Source organism: Mustela putorius, unplaced genomic scaffold, assembly GCF_011764305.1.
Source record: "Mustela putorius furo isolate JIRA1106 unplaced genomic scaffold, ASM1176430v1.1 tig00003976_pilon_pilon_pilon, whole genome shotgun sequence".
Lineage (NCBI taxonomy): Eukaryota > Metazoa > Chordata > Mammalia > Carnivora > Mustelidae > Mustela > Mustela putorius.
This window is the reverse complement of record NW_025422118.1, coordinates 3,260,817-3,280,909: the sequence shown is the minus strand read 5'-3', so window position 1 is coordinate 3,280,909 and position 20,093 is coordinate 3,260,817. Positions and strand designations below refer to the sequence as shown.

The following is a 20,093-nucleotide window of genomic DNA, read 5'->3' as shown; positions in this document are numbered from 1 at the left end:
ACTAATCCTCGACAAAGCAGGAAAGAATGTCCAATGGAAAAAAGACAGCCTCTTCAATAAATGGTGCTGGGAAAATTGGACAGCCACATGCAGAAAAATGAAATTGTACCATTTCCTTACACCACACAAAAAAATAGACTCAAAATGGATGAAGGACCTCAGTGTGTGAAAGGAATCCATCAAAATCCTTGAGGAGAACACAGGCAGCAACCTCTTCGACCTCAGCCACAGCAACATCTTCCTAGGAACATCGCCAAAGGCAAGGGAAGCAAGGGCAAAAATGAACTATTGGGATTTCATCAAGATCAAAAGCTTTTGCACAGCAAAGGAAACAGTTAACAAAATCAAAAGACAACTGACAGAATGGGAGAAGATATTTGCAAACGACATATCAGAGAAAGGACTAGTGTCCAGAATCTATAAAGAACTTAGCAAACTCAACACCCAAAGAACAAATAATCCAATCAAGAAATGGGCAGAGGACATGAACAGACATTTCTGCAAAGAAGACATCCAGGTAGCCAAAAGACACATGAAAAAGTGCTCCATATCACTCGGCATCAGGGAAATACAAATCAAAACCACAATGAGATATCACCTCACACCAGTCAGAATGGCTAAAATCAACAAGTCAGGAAATGACAGATGCTGGCGAGGATGCGGAAAAAGGGGAACCCTCCTACACTGTTGGTGGGAATGCAAGCTGGTGCAGCCACTCTGGAAAACAGCATGGAGGTTCATCAAAATGCTGAAAATAGAACTGCCCTATGACCCAGCAATTGCACTACTGTGTATTTACCCTAAAGATACAAACGTAGTGATCCAAAGGGGCACGTGCACCCGAATGTTTATAGCAGCAATGTCCACAATAGCCAAACTATGGAAAGAACCTAGATGTCCATCAACAGATGAATGGATTAAGAAGATGTGGTATATATACACAATGGAATACTATGCAGCCATCAAAAGAAATGAAATCTTGCCATTTGTGACAACATGGATGGAACTAGAGCGTATCATGCTTATCGAAATAAGTCAAGCAGAGAAAGACAACTATCATATGATCTCCCTGATATGAGGAAGTGGTGATGCAACATGGGGGCTTAAGTGGGTAGGAGAAGAATCAATGAAACAAGATGGGATTAGGAGGGAGACAAACCATAAGTGACTCTTAATCTCACAAAACAAACTGAGGATTGCTGGGGGGAGGGGTTTTGGGAGAAGGGGGTGGGATTATGGACATTGGGGAGGGTATGTGCTTTGGTGAGTGCTGTGAAGTGTGTAAACCTGGTGATCCACAGACCTGTACCCCTGGGGATAAAAATATATGTTTATTAAAAATTAAAAAATTATTAAAATAAATTTCATTTCCAGAGTCCACCCTAGTTAGACTCAAGAGGTGTCCCAAACCAGAAGCTTGACTCTCATGTAGATGCTCCAGGATGATCAAATGGGCCATTTCACAGAAAGTCTGGGGTTGTGTTTCCATCTCTTATCTGTGCAGTACCAAGAACACAGTAGCTATGTTTCTCCATTTGTTACACATCTTTCTGGACACAGAGCTAGGTGATCAAGGGTTGCCTTTTGGGTAGCAGCCATTAAAAAGTGGTATCTCAGACAACTTTTAAAGCTCCTCTTTGGAAGAGATTGACATTCTAGAGTACAACAGATGGAGAGAACCAAATGAGCACCCACTATCTTAAAGGTTGGGGTGTCCGATGAGAGTTCAACCCTTTATTCCTCAGGGAGAAACTCCTGATTTCATGTCCCTCCCAGTTATGGGTTGGTATTGGAGGGGTGGCCATTACAGAAAGATGTAAGATTGTGTCTTAGCCTCTCCTTCCCACTCAAATATGGGCTTTTTCTCATTTGCCCAATATGTAGGAGCCCTCAGCTAATTTTTGTATTTTTTAGAGGAAAATGTTCCCTACATAGCTGTGGATTTGTTGTGTCTGTGGGAGAACATGAGTTCAGATTCTTCCTATGTTGCCTTCTTGATCCAGAACCTCTACAATAAATAATTCTTGACATCTCCTTTTTGCTCAGTCATAAGAAACTGCTATTGATTATTGTAAAATTTTTCATTTCCCAAACATCACTACACTCTCTATATATTTATATTTATTTTATTTATTTTTTAAAAATTTTATAATTTTTATTATCCATACTGAAGGAACCAATTAAGAATATATTTAATTACAGTTATTATAAAACCCCAATTCCCACGTCATGAATGCATGAGCAGGCTCTTTCCTACATTCCTATATTATATCCTGGACTTCTTCCTCTGACTGATTCTTTAGCCTCACCCTGTATTACTTCTTTTTCTTATATCTAAAAACATTCTTGTTTATAGTCCTAACTAGTAATTTTTTTCAATTTTATTCTCCCTGCAACCTTCTTATTTCAGTCTGCCAAGGTTTTTGAGCTTGTTATCCAAGTATTACTTCACTTCGTTTGACTGAAAAGTTTTCAATGAGCTCTTTAATAACCAGATTCATTCATTCCCTTTCAGATCCCAACATAATTATTTCCATAATTATTCCTAGACCACTTTATCAGAATTTTTTCCTCCCCATATTTTCCCTATTCATTTTCCTCTTAGCAGCTATCATTAACTGTTTAGATTTTGTTTGTTCTTATGTCTTATGTTTATATGTTTTTATGTTCTTATGTCCAGTTTTTAATTTTCTGTCCCTGATGGACAAATATATATAGGACTTATCTACCTTGTTTATCACTTGTAAATCAAACACAATAATCAGGACATAGTAGACACTCATTAAAAATGCATTATTACACAGAATACAGAATGATTGAGCACATTTTCTACAATATAAAATACTCACTTCCTTCACTAAGCATTAAATAAGTGCATGTTTATTTAATAAATATATTCTTAATCAGGTTATACTGAAAGATATTTTGCATTAAAAATACTGTAAACATTTCCCATATGAAGATATAGATTTGACAAAAATAAAACCTTACATTGCTTTGCTGTTCATTATGCATGTAGTTCCTGGGCAGTAACAAGTGAAGATGTCATTATTATATGTTAATCCCAGACTAACTCCAAGCAACTGTGTCATAACAACTGAAAATGCTTCTAAAGTTATTGTCTGTGGATACTAAAAAGAAAAAAAATCAGAATTGTTATCTAAGTTGTTTCATTACCTATTTTATCTTGTCAAGTAAATGCAAATACAAATTAAAAAAAGAACCAGTATACCGAAATTAATTATTTGCTTAAAAATATGGACAAATAGGTAAATTTTGTTATTATCTTTGAGTAATAGCATTTTTATCCAAATAGCATTGAGAAATAATAATTAAGATTAATGTAATCTCATGATTTTATGACTTTATTGATATAGATCTTATTTTTTATTTTTTAAATTTGGTTTTAATTTATTTTTATTATTTATTTGTTTGTTCACTTATTTATTTAAGAGACAACCAATGTGGGGCTTGATCTCATGACTCTGAAATCATGACCTGAGCCAAAATCAAGAGTTGGACACTTAATTGACTGAGCTACCCAGGTCCCCCTAATTTCTTTTTAAATTGAGAAAATAAGCATTGCTTCAGTAACTATATTACTTTCCAAATGAACCCTCAGAAAAAACACAGAGATTCTTAAGGGCTGACTCAGCAATTAGTTTTCACTTCAGAAATAGTTTTTGGGAAGAAAATCAAATTAACTTTTTTCTAAAGGCAGAATATTAATATCTGGCAAGTAGCATTTCTTTCATCTTAAAAACTAAAACTTGAGAATTAATGATATTAGAAACATAGAAACCTCTGGTAATCAATGATCTTTGCATTATTTCCATAAATAATGCCTTTTATGGAATGTCACAGAATAATAATACAGTAAAATATACAGTATAATAAAGGATAAACAGTATTTAATCTTTTCTTCAAGTGTCTTCTTTCACTAACAAATATTAGATTCCTCTATATCTTCTAGTGGGTTAATGAGACACTTCTTAAATCACTGAATAATATTTCTTTATATGTATTTATTCCAGTGTGTTTATCCATTCACTTATTAAAAGACATCTTATTTCCTTCCGATTTTTGGTAATTATGAATAAAGTTGCTATAAATATTCATGTACAGGATTTTGTGTGGATATGTTTTCAACTCATTTGAGTGACTGTTAAGAGGACAAGTGGGGGAAACTGCCAAATGGTCTTCTTCATTCTTTGTGAATGAGCGTTTCTGTTGCTCTACATCCTCACAACATTTTGTGTTACCAGTGTTTTGCACTTCCAGCGCAAAGCCGAGAAGGACTGGTAAGTTACATTATTGCCTTGTTTCTTATCTCACTGGGAAAGCATTTATTTTCTCACCATTGAGGTGTTAACTGTAGGTTTTTTTCTAGATGTTCTTTCATATTTTAAGGAAGTTCCCTTCTAGACCTCCTTTCCAAAATTTCATCACAAATGGATAAATTCACTTTTAAATATTGTATAGAATTGGAAGGACAAATACCAAAACAAAAGTTATTTAAAATCAAATTTGATCAGGCAGAAGAAGAAATCAGACCTGAAGACTGATCATTTGAAATCATCCAGTGAGAGAAATAAAAGAAAAAAAAAATGAAGGATGTAAAAAGAACCTATTGACATCAAAAAGCAGACCAATGTATGCATTATTCCTATAACGAGTTTCAGAGAGAGAAGAGAGAAAGAAATGGACAGAAAGGAAGTTCATTTGGAGAAATAATGACCACAAACTTCAGAAATCTGAGTTAACATACAAAAGAAGCTCAACAAATTCCAACCAGGATAAATCCAGAGGACTCAAGAGAGGAGAAAACGCTATAATCTATGGTGTAACATAAAGTGTGGAGTAGAATTGTGAGTAGTGCTTTTGTATGCAATCAAAGTTAAGCTATTAATAGAAATTGAGAAAAAATAATCCCCAAATTAATATGGAATCTTAAGGGACCCTAAATAACCATGCTAATTTCAAAAAAGAAGAATAGAGTTTAAGGATACACATTTCCTGATTTTAAACATATTATAAAGCAAAGTAACCAAAACAGTATGGTACTGGCATAAAGACAGACATATATATCACTGAAATAGACAGCCTAGAAATAAACCCTTGCATATATGGTTAAGTGATCTATAAAAGGGTGCCAAGATAACATAATGCAGAAAGGACAGTCTCTTCAACAAGTATACTCAATGGAGAAAATATAGCTTTTTCAATAAACGGTGATGGGAACACTGGATATGCACATACAGAAGAATAAAGTTAGACCTCCATCACCATATACAAAAATTAATTCAAAATAGCTTAAAAATCTAAATGTTAGACCCCAAACTATAAAACTCCTAAGAGAAACATGGGGGGAATCCTCATGACATCATGTTTGACAATGATTTCTTAGATATTATGCCAAAAGCACAGGCAACGAGAGCAAAAATGGACAAATGGGACTACATCAAACATAAAACTTATGTGCTTCAAAGAACATGATTAACAGAGCATAAAGGCAACTTAAAAAATGAGGGAAAAAATTTGCACATCAAATACCTGATAACATATTAAAATCCAAAATATAAAGAGCTCCTATAATCCAAGAATAAAAAACATCAAATTCATATAAACCAATTTAAAAATGGACTAAAGACTTGAAAAGACATTTCTCCAGAGAGGATATACAAAAGTCTAAAAAGTATATGAAAAGATAATCATAGAAATGCAAATCAAAACCACATTAAGATATCACCACATGCCCAAAAGAATGGCTACCATTAAAAAAAAAAAAAAAAAAAAAAGCAACCACAGAAAATAATAGAATAATAGGTGTTGGTGAGAATGTGATGACTATAATGTGAACTGCTGGTGAAATTATACAATTCCACAACCCCTCTCAAAATCAGTATGATAGCTCAAAATATTAAAGATAGGATTACCATATGATCTAACAAACCCACTTTTGTATTTTTATCCAAAATAACTGAAATCAGTATCCATAAAGAGATATCTGCACCTCCACGGTCATTGCAGCATTATTTATGATAGCCAAGACATTGAAAACACTTAAGTGTTTATTGACAGAAGAATGGAAAAATAAAATGTCACTGACACACACACAGAATGGAATATTATTCAGCCATAAAAAGAATGATATCCTGCTATTTGTAATGACACAGATGAACTTAGATGGTACTATACAAGAGAAATAAGCCAGGCATATGAAGTCAAATACTGTATGATCATCATTGTATGTGGAATCCAAAAATATCAAACTCACAGAAACAGACAGTAGAATGGTGGATGCCAGGGTTTGGAAAATGGGGCCATGTTGGTGAAAAGGTACAAAGCTACAGATATGCAAGATGAAAGGTTCTGGAGATCTATTACACACAACAATGGAACAAACTTAACACTTACTATAAAATAGTAAATTTCATGTTCTGTGTATTTTACCACACACACACACACAAACACACACACACACACACATACACACAAACTTTCAAAAATTATAATATTTTAGTTTAAAAATCCAAATAAAAGTTATTTTATAGAAATATGTCACAACAGCATGGTAAATATACTATATGTACTTTGGCTCCTTGAAGTGGATATTAACTTGCAAAATGTGATATAATTACTGAATAGATGGGAATAAAATGCATACCAGAGCAATTCCTGCAGCAAACTTTGGATTGCATGCCATTCCATGATATGTTGCTCCTACATAATTAGGATGATCCCTATAACTAAACAACAAAATTTTTCTTGTAAATAAATACATTTTAAATTATTATTAACTTAATGACCTTTTAAAAATTGGATCCCTCAGTAAAGAAAGGTGTTTTTTGAAACTTGCATTTCAGTCCTGTTAATATTGCTCCTGACCTTAAATACCACAGGAAACTCTAATAGATGTATAAATATATCCCATATTGCTTAAGACCTTCAGAATTATGTTTTTATTCTTTCCATTTAATCAAATTATTCAAGCAAAAAGAAAACTTTTGAAAGTTACAATACATATAGTTATATAGCTACACACTGGGTCAGTATATAAAACCAGAAGGTAACCATATTACTATTTAAATGTTTGCATTTTAACTATCTTTATATGCAATTACTTCATTCTGTTAACTAATTTATATTTTATTTAGTGTTAAAACAATGTTTTCAATTATTTACCTCTGAGAAAATCTTTAAAATCCTTGAGGCCCCATATTTCTCCCCAGGCTTTCCAAATTTTCAAGTTTACTACATTTCCATGGGTAAACAGTTTACTCTGAGAATAATGGTCTGTCATGATTTAGTGTCTTACATTGTTATCAGATTTTTATACTTTGCATTTTGCTAACAGTACACATACAATTTTTGAGGTTTCTTGTCATCATATATAACACATTTTATATATAATTTTGAGAGCTAACACATATCATTTGATAAGCCCTATATCAATGTAAAAATGCACTTACATTAATAAGTATGCCATATCATGAGATCTTTGAAACAAAAATCGTTCTTTCCATGACACAAATCTTTGTAGTACTTCCTCAGCATTCCCCGTAGTTGAAATCTTATTTTGATCAGACCAGAGCTCCAAAGAAGTTAGCTTGACAGTCACTTTAAGCTGGGAAAACATCTAAAAATAGAAGATACACCGCATACAGGTTAGGTCTTCATAAGTATTATATTACTTCTCTATACATAACGCTAATATATTCAATTTATTCATTTTTGTAGATGGAATCCATTGGTGGTTGAAACTAGTTGGTAGGAGTAAACTTTTTAATAAAATTGCAAATGCTATTTATAAATATAAATATAAATGTTATTGCATTAGTAGGAATATTTAATATTTAAACATAAATACTTACAATGTTGATAAGACCAAAGATATGGACAACTTTCTCAGCTGCAACTGCCACTTCAGAGCCCATATAATCAAACTGAAAGACAAATTTCATTTCACTATTGAAAATTACTAAACTACCACATTTTAAATGGATATAAAATGTTAGAATAAGGTAGTACTCAGTGAAAGGAAAAAAACAGAATTAAGAGTTATCAATTGCTTAGGAAGTTTTAGGCTTCAACCTGTGGAGCTTACGTATTAATCAATAATATTAAAATGAGAAGGTTGTGATTATTTTCCTCTTCACCCATGAAGGGTTGAAAGGTAAGTTTCCAAGATTATAAACTACTAAATATAAGAATCGGGACTCAAATCTCTAATGTATTAAGTCATTTTTATCTGTTTTATCTGCCACCATTTATCTTTATTGCAATAAGATAATTTGACTACATATCCTTGATAAACAATGTGCCATAATAATTAAAAAAATTCAAGCAATTGTCCTCATTCAAGGAGACAAAAATCACATATTCTCTCTTAAATACTTTAATTATATGTGTACACATATTTCTAAGTTTTTGCTGAAAACATGAAAAGTGGCAACATGAGATCTTCAACAACCTGCAGCAGGTCTACTGAGAATTACTAACAGAAAATAAAATTTAATGGATAGAGTTGTCTGATATAGACAAAAGAGATGTTATACTCCTGGGTCTCTAGAAACTATTTGTACTTTGCTATTTCTCTGTATGTAATCTTTCCCAATAAGTCATATTGTATATTTACACCATGCAGCATGTGTGGCATAAATGAAGCCTTATTTGTATATATATCTATATACGTATTAAAATATATATACATTTTCAAATATATATGGAAGTTTTATATAAATTGACCCATCTTGAAAAGTTATTTGAATATAAAATATTGAGTGTCACTTAGATCACATTGTCCAACTATAATGCAATCATGCTACAGTAGACCTGATAAAAAATATTTTAACAATGTTATTTCTCCTTACATGGGTAACTCTATTGTGGCTATATAAGATAATGATCTTATTCTAGGTAAATTCACACTGGGAAAAAAGCTCCATGATGCAATTTACAACTTTTAAATAGAGCACAAGTGATAATGGGGTAGAGTATTAATAAATCTGAGTAAAGAGAGTGTAAGTATTTTTGTCTTACTCTTATTCTTGTAACTTTTTTGTAAGTTTGAAAATATTTCCAAATAAAATATTTATAAAGTGAAGATAAAATAAAAATGATTTCAGATGAGCAAAAGCTGAACCAAATTCATCAGGCTAAACAGAATTTTCAGAAACACAGACTTATAAGAAGGAAAGAAGAGCTTTGAAAATGGTAAACATGAGGCAAAGGATAAAAGGAAATATTTACATCTTTAAATAATTTTTTATAAAAACTACAGGAAAAAATAGGCAAAATAATAAAGAAAAAAATTTAATTTTATTATCAGGAGATAAATTTTATGCACACATTTCCTGTTTTTTAAATATATATATATATATATATGTATGTTCTTATACTTTTGTTTTATATATATGCTATTTTGTAAGTTATTTTATAATGTTTTCCCACATGCTAATGAAATGTTTCCATTTAATTTTAACATTTTCTTAGTGTCTGATTAAATTATGGCACATATTGACAGACCTTATACAAAAATACCAGTGATAATGAAAAGGATTTGTTCATTGCTACCCATAATGACTTTGCTAAAACTGATTATATAAACAGAAACGTCCCTAACTGGGGTTCCTGGGTGGTTCAATTGGTTAAGCATCTGCCCTTGGCTCAGGTCATAATCTCGAAGTCCCAGGATGGAGACTCACTTTGGGCTTTGAATCAGCTTCTCCCTTTGCTCCTCACCCCACTCATGCTCTCTCTCTCTCAAATAAATAAATAAATTCTTTAAAAAAAAAGTTCCATAACTAAATGAATATCCCTAGGACTACTTCTTCCCATTTTTAAAATATAAAATTTCTATCAAAGAATCCAAGAGAATCCAAGAAATTATAAAGCATAAAATAATCCTAAAAAAATTATTTTAACAACAGGAATCTCCAATTGAATATTGAATCTTCAATATTTGGAGTGAATCTAGAAATATATGCAGCTCATTATAACTGACTGGATTATAATGTAGTAGAACACTCCCATACCACAAATTATACATTTTTGCTAGAATTCTATATTGATTTTGAAATCAATATTATGCATACTAGTCCCCCCAATGCAAAGGTGATTGACATTTCTTTATGTCCTACTACACTCAGACACATATTTTGAATGGAGTAAAATATATCTGTATTTCAACAAGTGGAATATTTATTTTCATGCTCCCTTTGAATTTAAACACAAAACAAAGATATTATCAATATCAATAATGCATACCAAAGCTTTATCCATAATGATTTGTATTTTCAGAATTTTTTTCAAAAGTTCATCTGAATCTTTCTGCAAAACAGAGGACATGAATTAAATAAAATTAAAATAAAACATTTTATAAGAAAAAAATCTTATATTGCTTCTCTCACACATTATATATATATATATATATATATATATATATATATATATATGTGTATATATACACACACACACACACACACACAGAAAGAGATAGACAGACAGATGATGATAGACAAATAGGTAGATGATAGATATATGCGATAGTTTGCTACAGATACATAAAGGTACAGATATAGGTAATAGGAAAATAAGAGGATGGAGGCCCCTGAAAGAATTAGTAGGTGAGATTCCAAATTAAAATTTTGGGAATAAATCAAAGCTTTTACCTTATATGCTTTATAGTTAGAATCCTCAAAAAAGTTGGTGAAATGAGGGAGAACCCATGTTTCCTTTTTCTCAAAACCTTTGTCTTAGACCTTCCTCCAGCCTTCAAGCTAAATTAACTCCCATCATCTTTCCCCCAAACATTGCTTTTAATTTCTCATTATTTTTATACTTTTAACTATTTAACTCTAAAACAGTTATATTAATTGATACTAATGTGTACACCCATGTAACTGTTTCTGTAATTAAGATAATTTCTGTAATTAAGAATGTTTCCATCACACTCTTCCAAGTCAAGAGCCCACATGACTCAAGGCAATCAATGATCTGCTTTCTCTCACCATAGGTTAGAATAATCTATTCTAAAACTGGAATCATATGCTACATACTCATATCTGGCTTTTTTCACTCAGCATTCATCTGTTACATTGTGATTTTAATAATTCACTAATGTTTATTGTTAAGTAGTGTGCCATTTTAGAAATATATCCCAATTTGTTTATACATTTACCTGTTGATCATAACTTGGATTATTAAGAAATTGTAGCTATTATAAATAAGACTATGCATATCCATGTAGCAGTCTTTTCGCAATTATGTTCTTTAGTTTTTCTTGGAATATCCTCAAAAATGGAATACCTAAGTCATACAGTAATTGTGTATAAAGTAGGACAAAAATGCCAGATTGCTTTCTAAAACAGTTTGATCACTCTGCATTTTTACGAAGAACTAAAAAGAGTGCCAATTACTCTACATTTTTTCCTGCATTTGGTATTATCAGTATTTCTCATTGTACCCAATCCTATTGGTCTGTAGAGTTATCTCATTGACATTTAAATTTGCAGTTCCCTGATGATTAATGAATGATATTGAACATCTTTCCCAATGAACATCTTTTACAGGCTTGTGTCTCATTAATTTGGTTTTTCTTAAGTTTCCTATAAATTTTATGTTTAACCTTAACATTTAAGTCTATGCTTTAATTCAATTTTCCTGAATAAGGGCCAGAATTGATTTTATTTCTGTGAATATCCAGTCTTTTAGCACCACTCATTCAATAGATCATTTCTAGTCTTCCAAAGTCCTTATTAGTACCTTTGTGGAAAATCAATCAGCCAATAGCATGTGGGTCTATTTCTGATCTACTACTGATCTATATGTCAACATTTATGTCAATAATAATATGCATATCTAGGGACACTTGGGTGGCTCAGTTGGTTAAGCAGCTGCCTTCGGCTCAGGTCATGGTCCCAGCGTCCTGGGATCGAGTCCCACATCGGGCTCTTTGCTTGGCAGGGAGCCTGCTTCTCCCTCTGCCTCTGCCTGCCATTCTGTCTGCCTGCACTTGCGCTCTCTCCTTCTCTCTCTCTGATAAATAAATAAAATCTAAATAATAATAATAACAATATGCATATCTATAGCAGAGGTCCACAAACTATGCCCCGAGATATAGCCACCTACCTTATAAAAAAATTTTATTGGAAAAGAGTCACCCCCATTTGTTTATACATCTTCTATGCTGTTTTCATGCCACAAAGGCTAGGTGAAGTAGCTGCAACAGACCACCTGCCCCACAAATCTTAAATATTTACACTGTCGCCCGTTAAGAAAAAAACAATGTAAGTCCTTCATTTTGTTCTTGTTTTTTAAAACCATGTGAGTAATCTATGATCTTTGCATCTCTCCTTATAAAATTGAGAACCAATTTCCACAAAAAATGTTTTCTGGAATTTCAACTGGGATTACACTGACTCTACAGATCCATTTGGGTTAACTAAACATTTTAACATCAATTTCTTTCTTTCTTGTGACCCTGCTAGACTCTCTTTTTAGTTCTGATAACTTTGGTGGAAATTGTATAATATTTTCTATGTACTGAGTTAGGCCACTTAAAAAAAAAAAAAGACATTATTTTTCTTTCAACACTGTATGCCCTTTATTTTTTCTCCTATTGAAACTCTAGGAAAAAGTTGGCTGGAAACAGTGAGGGCAGACAGCCTTGCATTATTCCTAATCTTACAGGCTATTTTAGTCAGTTCAAGCTCTTATAAATATGCCATAAACTAGGTGGCTTAAACAATGTACCCTTACTTCTCACAGTTCTGGAGGCTGGGAAGTTCAAGATAAAGGCACCAGCAGGTGCGGTGTGAGGACAGCAAATGGCTATCTTCCTCTTATACGCTCACGTGAGGGACATGGACAGATAATGGATGTTTTCTACATTCTAGTTTTTATCATGAATGGGTGTTGAATTTGACCAAATGGCATTTCTGGAACTATTGATATGGTCATGTGTCTTTCTACATAAATCTGTTAAATTGTTTCATTCCTGTTCTGCTCTACTCATTTAAATAATAGTGCCTCAAAGTCCCATAGATACTATAGTCTCAAAATTCTTGAAAAAGTATGAATATTTTTAAACTATAATGGCAACTTGACTAGATAAAAAATTGTTGGGATTTTTATGCCTTCCAGAGAAGCCACTAGATATACATATATACTCTAGATATACATTACACACTATCTTATAAGCACTTCATTTGTCAAAGGCTAAAGCCAGTCTATTTCTCTACTTTTATGGGTGATTTTGAGGCCAAGATGCCTTTGAGATTGTTCATTATCTACTTATAAAGTCTAATATATTAATCATATTGTATCTCAAGTTGACAGGTTTCTTAAGAATTTTTTTTTAATTCAGGAGTATTTTTAGAAATTTTATTCTTTAATAGAAATATCTTGGGTGCTACTTTATTCATTAATGATATTTTTACTATCTTGAATTGCCATTATCAGCATTTCATACTCAGTTATTCAGGGTTCCCCAGAAAAACAGGACCAGTAAGATGTATATGATTATTTCTTATAATTAGATTTATTGTAAGGAATTGAATCACATGTTATGGAGGGTTAGCAAGTTCAAAAGCTAGAAAGAAAAGGCCAGTAGGCTGGAAACCTAGTAAGAACTGACATTATACTTTAGGTCTAGAAATCATCAATTTAGAGATCCAGGGTGAGCTGACGCTACAGTTTCAGTACAAAGGTAATCATCTGGAGAATTCTTTCTTACTAAGGGTGTGGTCAGTCCTTTTGCTACATTCAGGACTTCACCTGATTGCACGAGGCCCATCCACATTATGGAGGACGTTCTGCTTTATTCAAAGTTCACTGTTTTAGATTAATCTTATTCAGAAACGACCTCACAGGGGCACATGGGTGACTCAGGGGGTTAGAGCCTCTGCCTTCAGCTCAGGTCATGATCCCAGAGTCCTGGGATCGAGCCCTGCATCAGGCTCTCTGCTCTATGGGGAGCTGGCTTCCCCCTCTCTCTCTCTGCCTGCTGCTCTGCCTACTTGTGATCTCTCTCTGTCAAATCTTTAAAAACAAACAAACACACACAAACAAAATGACTTCACAGGAATTCCCAGAAAAAAATAACTATCTGGGCCATGTGGCCCTGTCAAGTTGACATAAATTGTAAGTTGGGGTTTTACCACAATGTCTACCATTATTCAGTAGTTCTTTTATCAATGTCTTTCATTTTATTTTTCACTTACATTTATTTCCTGAGCACTTTCAAGGAATTTTTAAACAGACTGTATGAAGGTAGACCATTAAACTACTACTGAACATATCTCTGGGGTCATATTCTCTGGGTTTGAGTTTTAATGCTACATTTACCAGAGAATTTCCCAAGATAATAATTTAAATACTCTAAATCTCTATTTCCTGATATATAAAGGGAGATAATGGTAACATTAAAATGGTTTAAAGAACTGGAAAGATTGGCTATATGTATAATTTTTATATATATGTACATATATATTTATATACACACACACACACATATAAAGCTCTTAGAACAATATGTGGCACCTATAGGCAGTATATACAGTCTTTTTCATTCAATTTGGATTTTGTGTTTTTCTATCCTATATTTTATGTTTATATTTCATATACTCCATGTTTATTCCTTTCAAATTATTATTATTTTAGAATATATATAGTTCTTTCAAGCCAAACGAATCTTGAACAGTGGGTGGGGATTAATGACTTTTATTACACTTTTGCTTTATTATAAGAAATTGCCAATCATGGGTTGCCTGGATGGCTCAGTTGGTTAAGTGTCTGCCTTCAGCTCAGGTCACGATTCCAGGGCCCTGGAATCAAGTCCCGCATTGGGCTACTTGCTGAGCAAGTCCCAAGTCAGGCTTCCTGCTCAGTGGGGAGTCTGCTTCTCCCTCTGCCTGCTGCTCCTCAGCTTGTGTGCTCTCTCTTTCTCTGACAAATAAAATCTTGAAAGAGAGAGAGAGAGGGAAAGAAGGGAGGGAGGGAGGAAAAAAGGAAGGAAAGAAGGTAAAGAAAGAAAAAAGAAAGAGAGGGCAGGAGGGAGGGAGGAGGGAAAGAAGGAAGGGCCAATTATCTAAAAATGTTTGCATCCTTCTCTAAGAGAAGATGTCAATGAGACACCTGCTCAGGCTCAACTGCATGGAAGGGGATGTACATACCCTTTCCCCCTTACTCTAAAATCAAATAAATTAGTAGGGGGCCCTTACGAGCCCCCATTCAGAGCTAGGAAGGGAATCAATTATTAGAGTTTCATCCACTTTGGTATTTTCATGAGCAAGACGTAAACCTGTTAAACCACTGACAGAATTGTTTGCTTCAACATCTGGTGGCATTTGACGTAATAGTGATTCTCATGAAAAATACAGATTGAGGACGCCTGTTTACACACTTCTTCTATCTTTTCATTTGGTTGAAAGTTCACAATATTTGACAACTATTGTTTTTGGACTTGGTTGTAATTGTGTCTGGCTACTATCTTCAATTAGGATGAGATTAGAGTCTCTTTCTTCCTTTTGTGGTTTGCTTGTTTTATATATTGGGAAGAATATTTCACATTAGGAAGAAATGGTTTTTAGTAAAAACAAAAAACAAAAAACGCTCAATTCTGAAGTTCTAGATTGGTATAGAATTACAGATTGGAAATTATTTTGTTTCACTAATTGCCCCATTGCCCTTCAACTTCCAGTTTTGCTGTGGGAAAATTTCATGCCATTCTGCATTCTGGTCATATATAAGAAACCAATTTTTAAAATATCAATCTAGAAATCATCTTAAGTAATTCTTTTTGAAAAGATTTTTTAATTTATTTATTTATTTATTTATTTATTTATTTATTGGAGAGAGAGAGCGAGAAAGCACACAAGCAGGGGCAGAGGGAGAAGAAGGAGCAGACTCCCCACTGAGCAGGGAGCACAATGTGGGGCTCAATCCCAAGACCCTGAGATCATGATCTGAGCTGAAGGCAGAGTCTTAACCAACTGAGCCACCCAGGTGTCCCAGTCTTAAATAATTCTGAGAATTTTTCTTAAATTGTTTTATGAGTTATTCAGTCTAATTTTCTCTATTTATTCATACTGAGACTTCTATCATCCATATTGTTACTTTATTTTTTTTAATGTTTTATTTACTTGAGAGAGAATGAATATGAGGGAGGGCCAGAGAAAAAGGAAGAAGCAAACTTCCTGCTAAGCAGGGACCCCTATGTAGAGTTTTATCCCAAGATCCTGAGATCACCACCTGAGTGGAAACCCAGATGCTGAACCAACTGAGTCTCCCAGGGGGCCAGCCATGTTATTATTTTAATTCCATTCCTTATCTCTCAAATTTCTGTCATCTATCTTTGTCTTTCTTTTTGTGTAATTTCTGGAATTTTATCCTTTGAAATTTCTATTGAATTTTTACATTTTTATTATCCTACTTTTCATTTCCAACAACTGTTACTTATCCACTCAAAGTTATTTTTAAAATATCACTTCATTCTTATTTTGTGGATAAAATATTTTTTCTACCATGTGTCTTCCTCACCCTCTGTATTCTTTGGTACTTCAAACTTGAAAATTTTGATTTATTCATGTCTCTACCTTTCATACTAACTTATTTCATCATATGTTTAGTGCCTCTTCATATTAGCAGTTGAGCATTTAATAGCTTATTTCAACATCTCTATGACTACATATGGAGTTTATGAACTTTTGTCTTTACACAGAGTAATTTTGTCTGGGTTGTTGGTTGGGAAAACCCTACTGTTAATGTGGTTAGTTTTTGTTCTTATTGTTTGTTTTTTATTTTGGCTGGTTTGATTCCCTCCTGAAGAGGAGGTCTTCCAATATACTTCTTAGAATGTGTAACACTGGTTCCCAATATCCAATGTGCCAGGTTTAACTTAATCACACTAGTTTAGTATGGTTTTCCTCCTCTATTGGGAAATACAATAGAACATCCGTGCCTGGTGTCCCCATTTCATAGACTCCCCAAGGAAAACAGCTTTCAACAATCTGTCAGTCTACATCAGAGACAGTTAGTTAAGAAAGGAAATGAAGGTTTCTTACTTACTTACACAACTTACTTTCAACCAGTTATCTTCTTAGGTCCACCTTTAAAAACCCTAGGGGAACTGGACGTGCAATTCCAGAAACATCTGAATAGTACTGCAGTATTTCAAGTTTCCTACAGTCTATCCCAATTACTAGTTTAGAATTCAGGTTCTTAAACCAGCTATCTGCTATTCGTTGTCCATTGTTACTACTCCTTTCCTTTTTTTTTTTTTTTTTTTGGTTTGTTTGTTTGTTTGTTTGTTTCTGTATGTTTTTACCATTTTAAAAATCCATTTTCATTTTAGGGGGGATTAAGGAAGGGATGAGTAAATGCATGTGACCAAGATGCTTTCAACAGAGAAGCCCTTTACAGTATTTTGTTTGGTTTCTATCTACTTTTCAACTCTGGTTATGATGAAGCTGTTTACCTCGTTTATAAGGTTTTTCTGTTTACTTTAAAAACTATACCAATATATCTAAAGTTTAAGCTTTTATTTTTTCTGTTTCTTTTAAAAATCTGATATAGTGAGATTAAGAGTCACTTATGGTTTGTCTCCCTCCCAATCAGGTTGCTGGGGGGAGGGAGTTTGGGAGAAGGGGGTGGGATTATGGACATTGGGGAGGGTATGTGCTTTGGTGAGTGCTGTGAAGTGTGTAAACCTGGTGATTCACAGACCTGTACCCCTGGGGATAAAAATATATGTTTATAAAAAATAAAAAATTAATTAAAAAAAATAAATAAAAATAAATAACAATTCAAAAAAAAGGAAAAAAAATCTGATATAGTAAAGATATTAATTCTATATATCTGTGCTTGTAAAAGCACTGGTCATATATGAAAGAATGCCTAACCAAACTTAAAGATAAGTCTACTAAATTCAGGATGAAAAACAATTATCGAGTTACTTCATGAAAAATAAAATTCACAAACACATATCAATACTTATTTATCTCCATTCCTGCAGTGATAATTCTGGTTTCTTCTTACGTTCTGAAATTTTTGTCTCTATTTTACTTCATTATTACATTTTGTTTTGTACTCAGATTTTCCATCATTACCTTGCTCCACTACATTAGAAACTATAGTGAGCAACTATTAATAGTAGTAATTTTTATTGATCAGTTTTTTAATTTGTCCACATACTAAGTAATTTCTACTTATAAACTTTTTAAATCTTTAAAATAACTGTATGAATTAGGTATGTAATATCATTATTATTTATTATTATTATTATTTTATAGATAAGAACATTTAAACAGAGAAAGGTTATGTTATTTGCCCAGGTTCTTGTGGGTAAAACAGACAGACTTGGAATTCAAACCAAGGCAATTGGGACAGCATGTTATCTGTATGTTGTCTAATCTCTAACTTCTTGCTGATTCTGGAGGGGGATGACTTCAAGTGCTGTGTTATTTGTCTTTTCCAAAGTTATGTCCATCCCTTCAGGTTCTTCCTCTGCCACAGAGGAGTATTCATGCCTCTTTTAAAGTTTTTCAATTTACTTATGTGATAGTGCTCTATTTCACAAGTGAAAATTGTTTCAATTTTATCTCATATTGTATCTCAATATGCAGGTGATTTCCAGAGTTGGCATAAAGTTTGGGGTCACATTTGAGTTTTATTAAAAATGAAATTTTCATCTCTCTATATAATTACACTTTATCATTTTTTTGAGTTTCAGAAAGTATAGTTTTATTAATCTGTTTTCATACCACTTATCAAAATAAATAAAAGCAAATTGAAGCAATAAGGAGACGGAGTTCATAAAAAATTCTATTCAGGTTTCATTCATAATTATTTTGTTTTACTTCTCTTCAATGTGATATCTAATTGTGATGACAGTGTGTGTGAACAGATACTCATTTATTTAATCACCGATGATAAAATATAAAGTTGTAGAAATGAAGAGGAAGTTAGGATACATATAGATATAGGTATATACATATATATATCTCAAAAAAACCTTGAGAAATATGCTTACCTTTGTATGTAAGCATTTATAGTCAAAGTGTAATTTTTCAAAACTGTGGTACATTCATGCAAACTGGTTACTTAATGTGAAAATATAAATATGCAAATATGACATAATTGTATAAAATATGTACATTTTAAGTTTATGCATATATATATATATGAAAAACTATAGAGCAGTATACAACAAAATGATCACAGTGGAGGGGCGCCTGGGTGGCTCAGTGGGTTAAAGCCTCTGCCTTCTGCTCAGGTCATGGTCCCAGGGTCCTGGGATAGAGCCCCGCATGGGGCTTTCTGCTCAGCGGGGAGCCTGCTTCCCCTTCTCTCTCTGTCTGCCTCTCTGCCTACTTGTGATCTCTCTCTCTGAAATAAATAAATAAAATCTTTAAAAAAAAATGATCACAGTGGATACCACAGCAATGTGCATTTACCTTTAGAAAATAACATTATGGTCTATGCTTTCTTCCTTGAAAAATGCATACGTTTAATATTTTAATAGATGCTAACATGCATATTATTTAATTGTAAATAATAGTAAGTGTAACATGATGTGTATTATCCTCTTAATAGCAAAATGGAAATTTCAAAGAGGCATATGTGGTTGTTTCATTTTTTGTTTGAAAAAATATATTTGTAAATCTACATTTGTAACTAGATATAGAAAAAGAATTGGAACAAATAATCCAAAATTCTAAGCACTATTTCTAGATGATGATCTTTGGAATAATTTCTTCCCTCTTTTCTATTTTTAATTTTTTAATCAAATAATAAAGAAAACATGTATTGTCAAGGAAAACATAGACAAACTAATAATAAGCAAATTTGGATATCATTATATTAGTATTATGCAAATTTGGTAACAATGAAACTGTGTTCATATGCATAAAAATCACCTCCAATTAGGGAAATGTGAGTACTTTGATTTTTAAATTATATGGGATTGTATCTATTACAGTTTCTAAATACTATGAGTAAACAAAAACATATTTAAAATAAGCATCTTACAACAGAAGGTTTTAGTATAGTATAGTCAATATCAGTTAAATTTTTTTTCCCAAATATAACAC

At 32.8% G+C, this 20,093-nt stretch overlaps 1 protein-coding gene across 2 annotated transcripts in view; it reads right to left on the bottom strand.

Annotated features, from left to right (window-relative positions):
- The window catches only part of LOC101673184 (A disintegrin and metallopeptidase domain 3-like), a 121,637-nt gene that overhangs the window by 70,466 nt on the left and 31,078 nt on the right, over window positions 1-20,093 (bottom strand). For both annotated transcript variants that reach the window (XM_004777700.2, XM_045070997.1), the window contains exons 7-11: window positions 10,270-10,332; window positions 7,875-7,946; window positions 7,473-7,639; window positions 6,668-6,749; window positions 2,992-3,131 (exon numbers count right to left, since the gene is read on the bottom strand). In XM_004777700.2, the coding sequence (XP_004777757.1) occupies window positions 2,992-3,131; window positions 6,668-6,749; window positions 7,473-7,639; window positions 7,875-7,946; window positions 10,270-10,332 (524 nt within the window). The remainder of the gene's footprint in view (window positions 1-2,991; window positions 3,132-6,667; window positions 6,750-7,472; window positions 7,640-7,874; window positions 7,947-10,269; window positions 10,333-20,093) is intronic.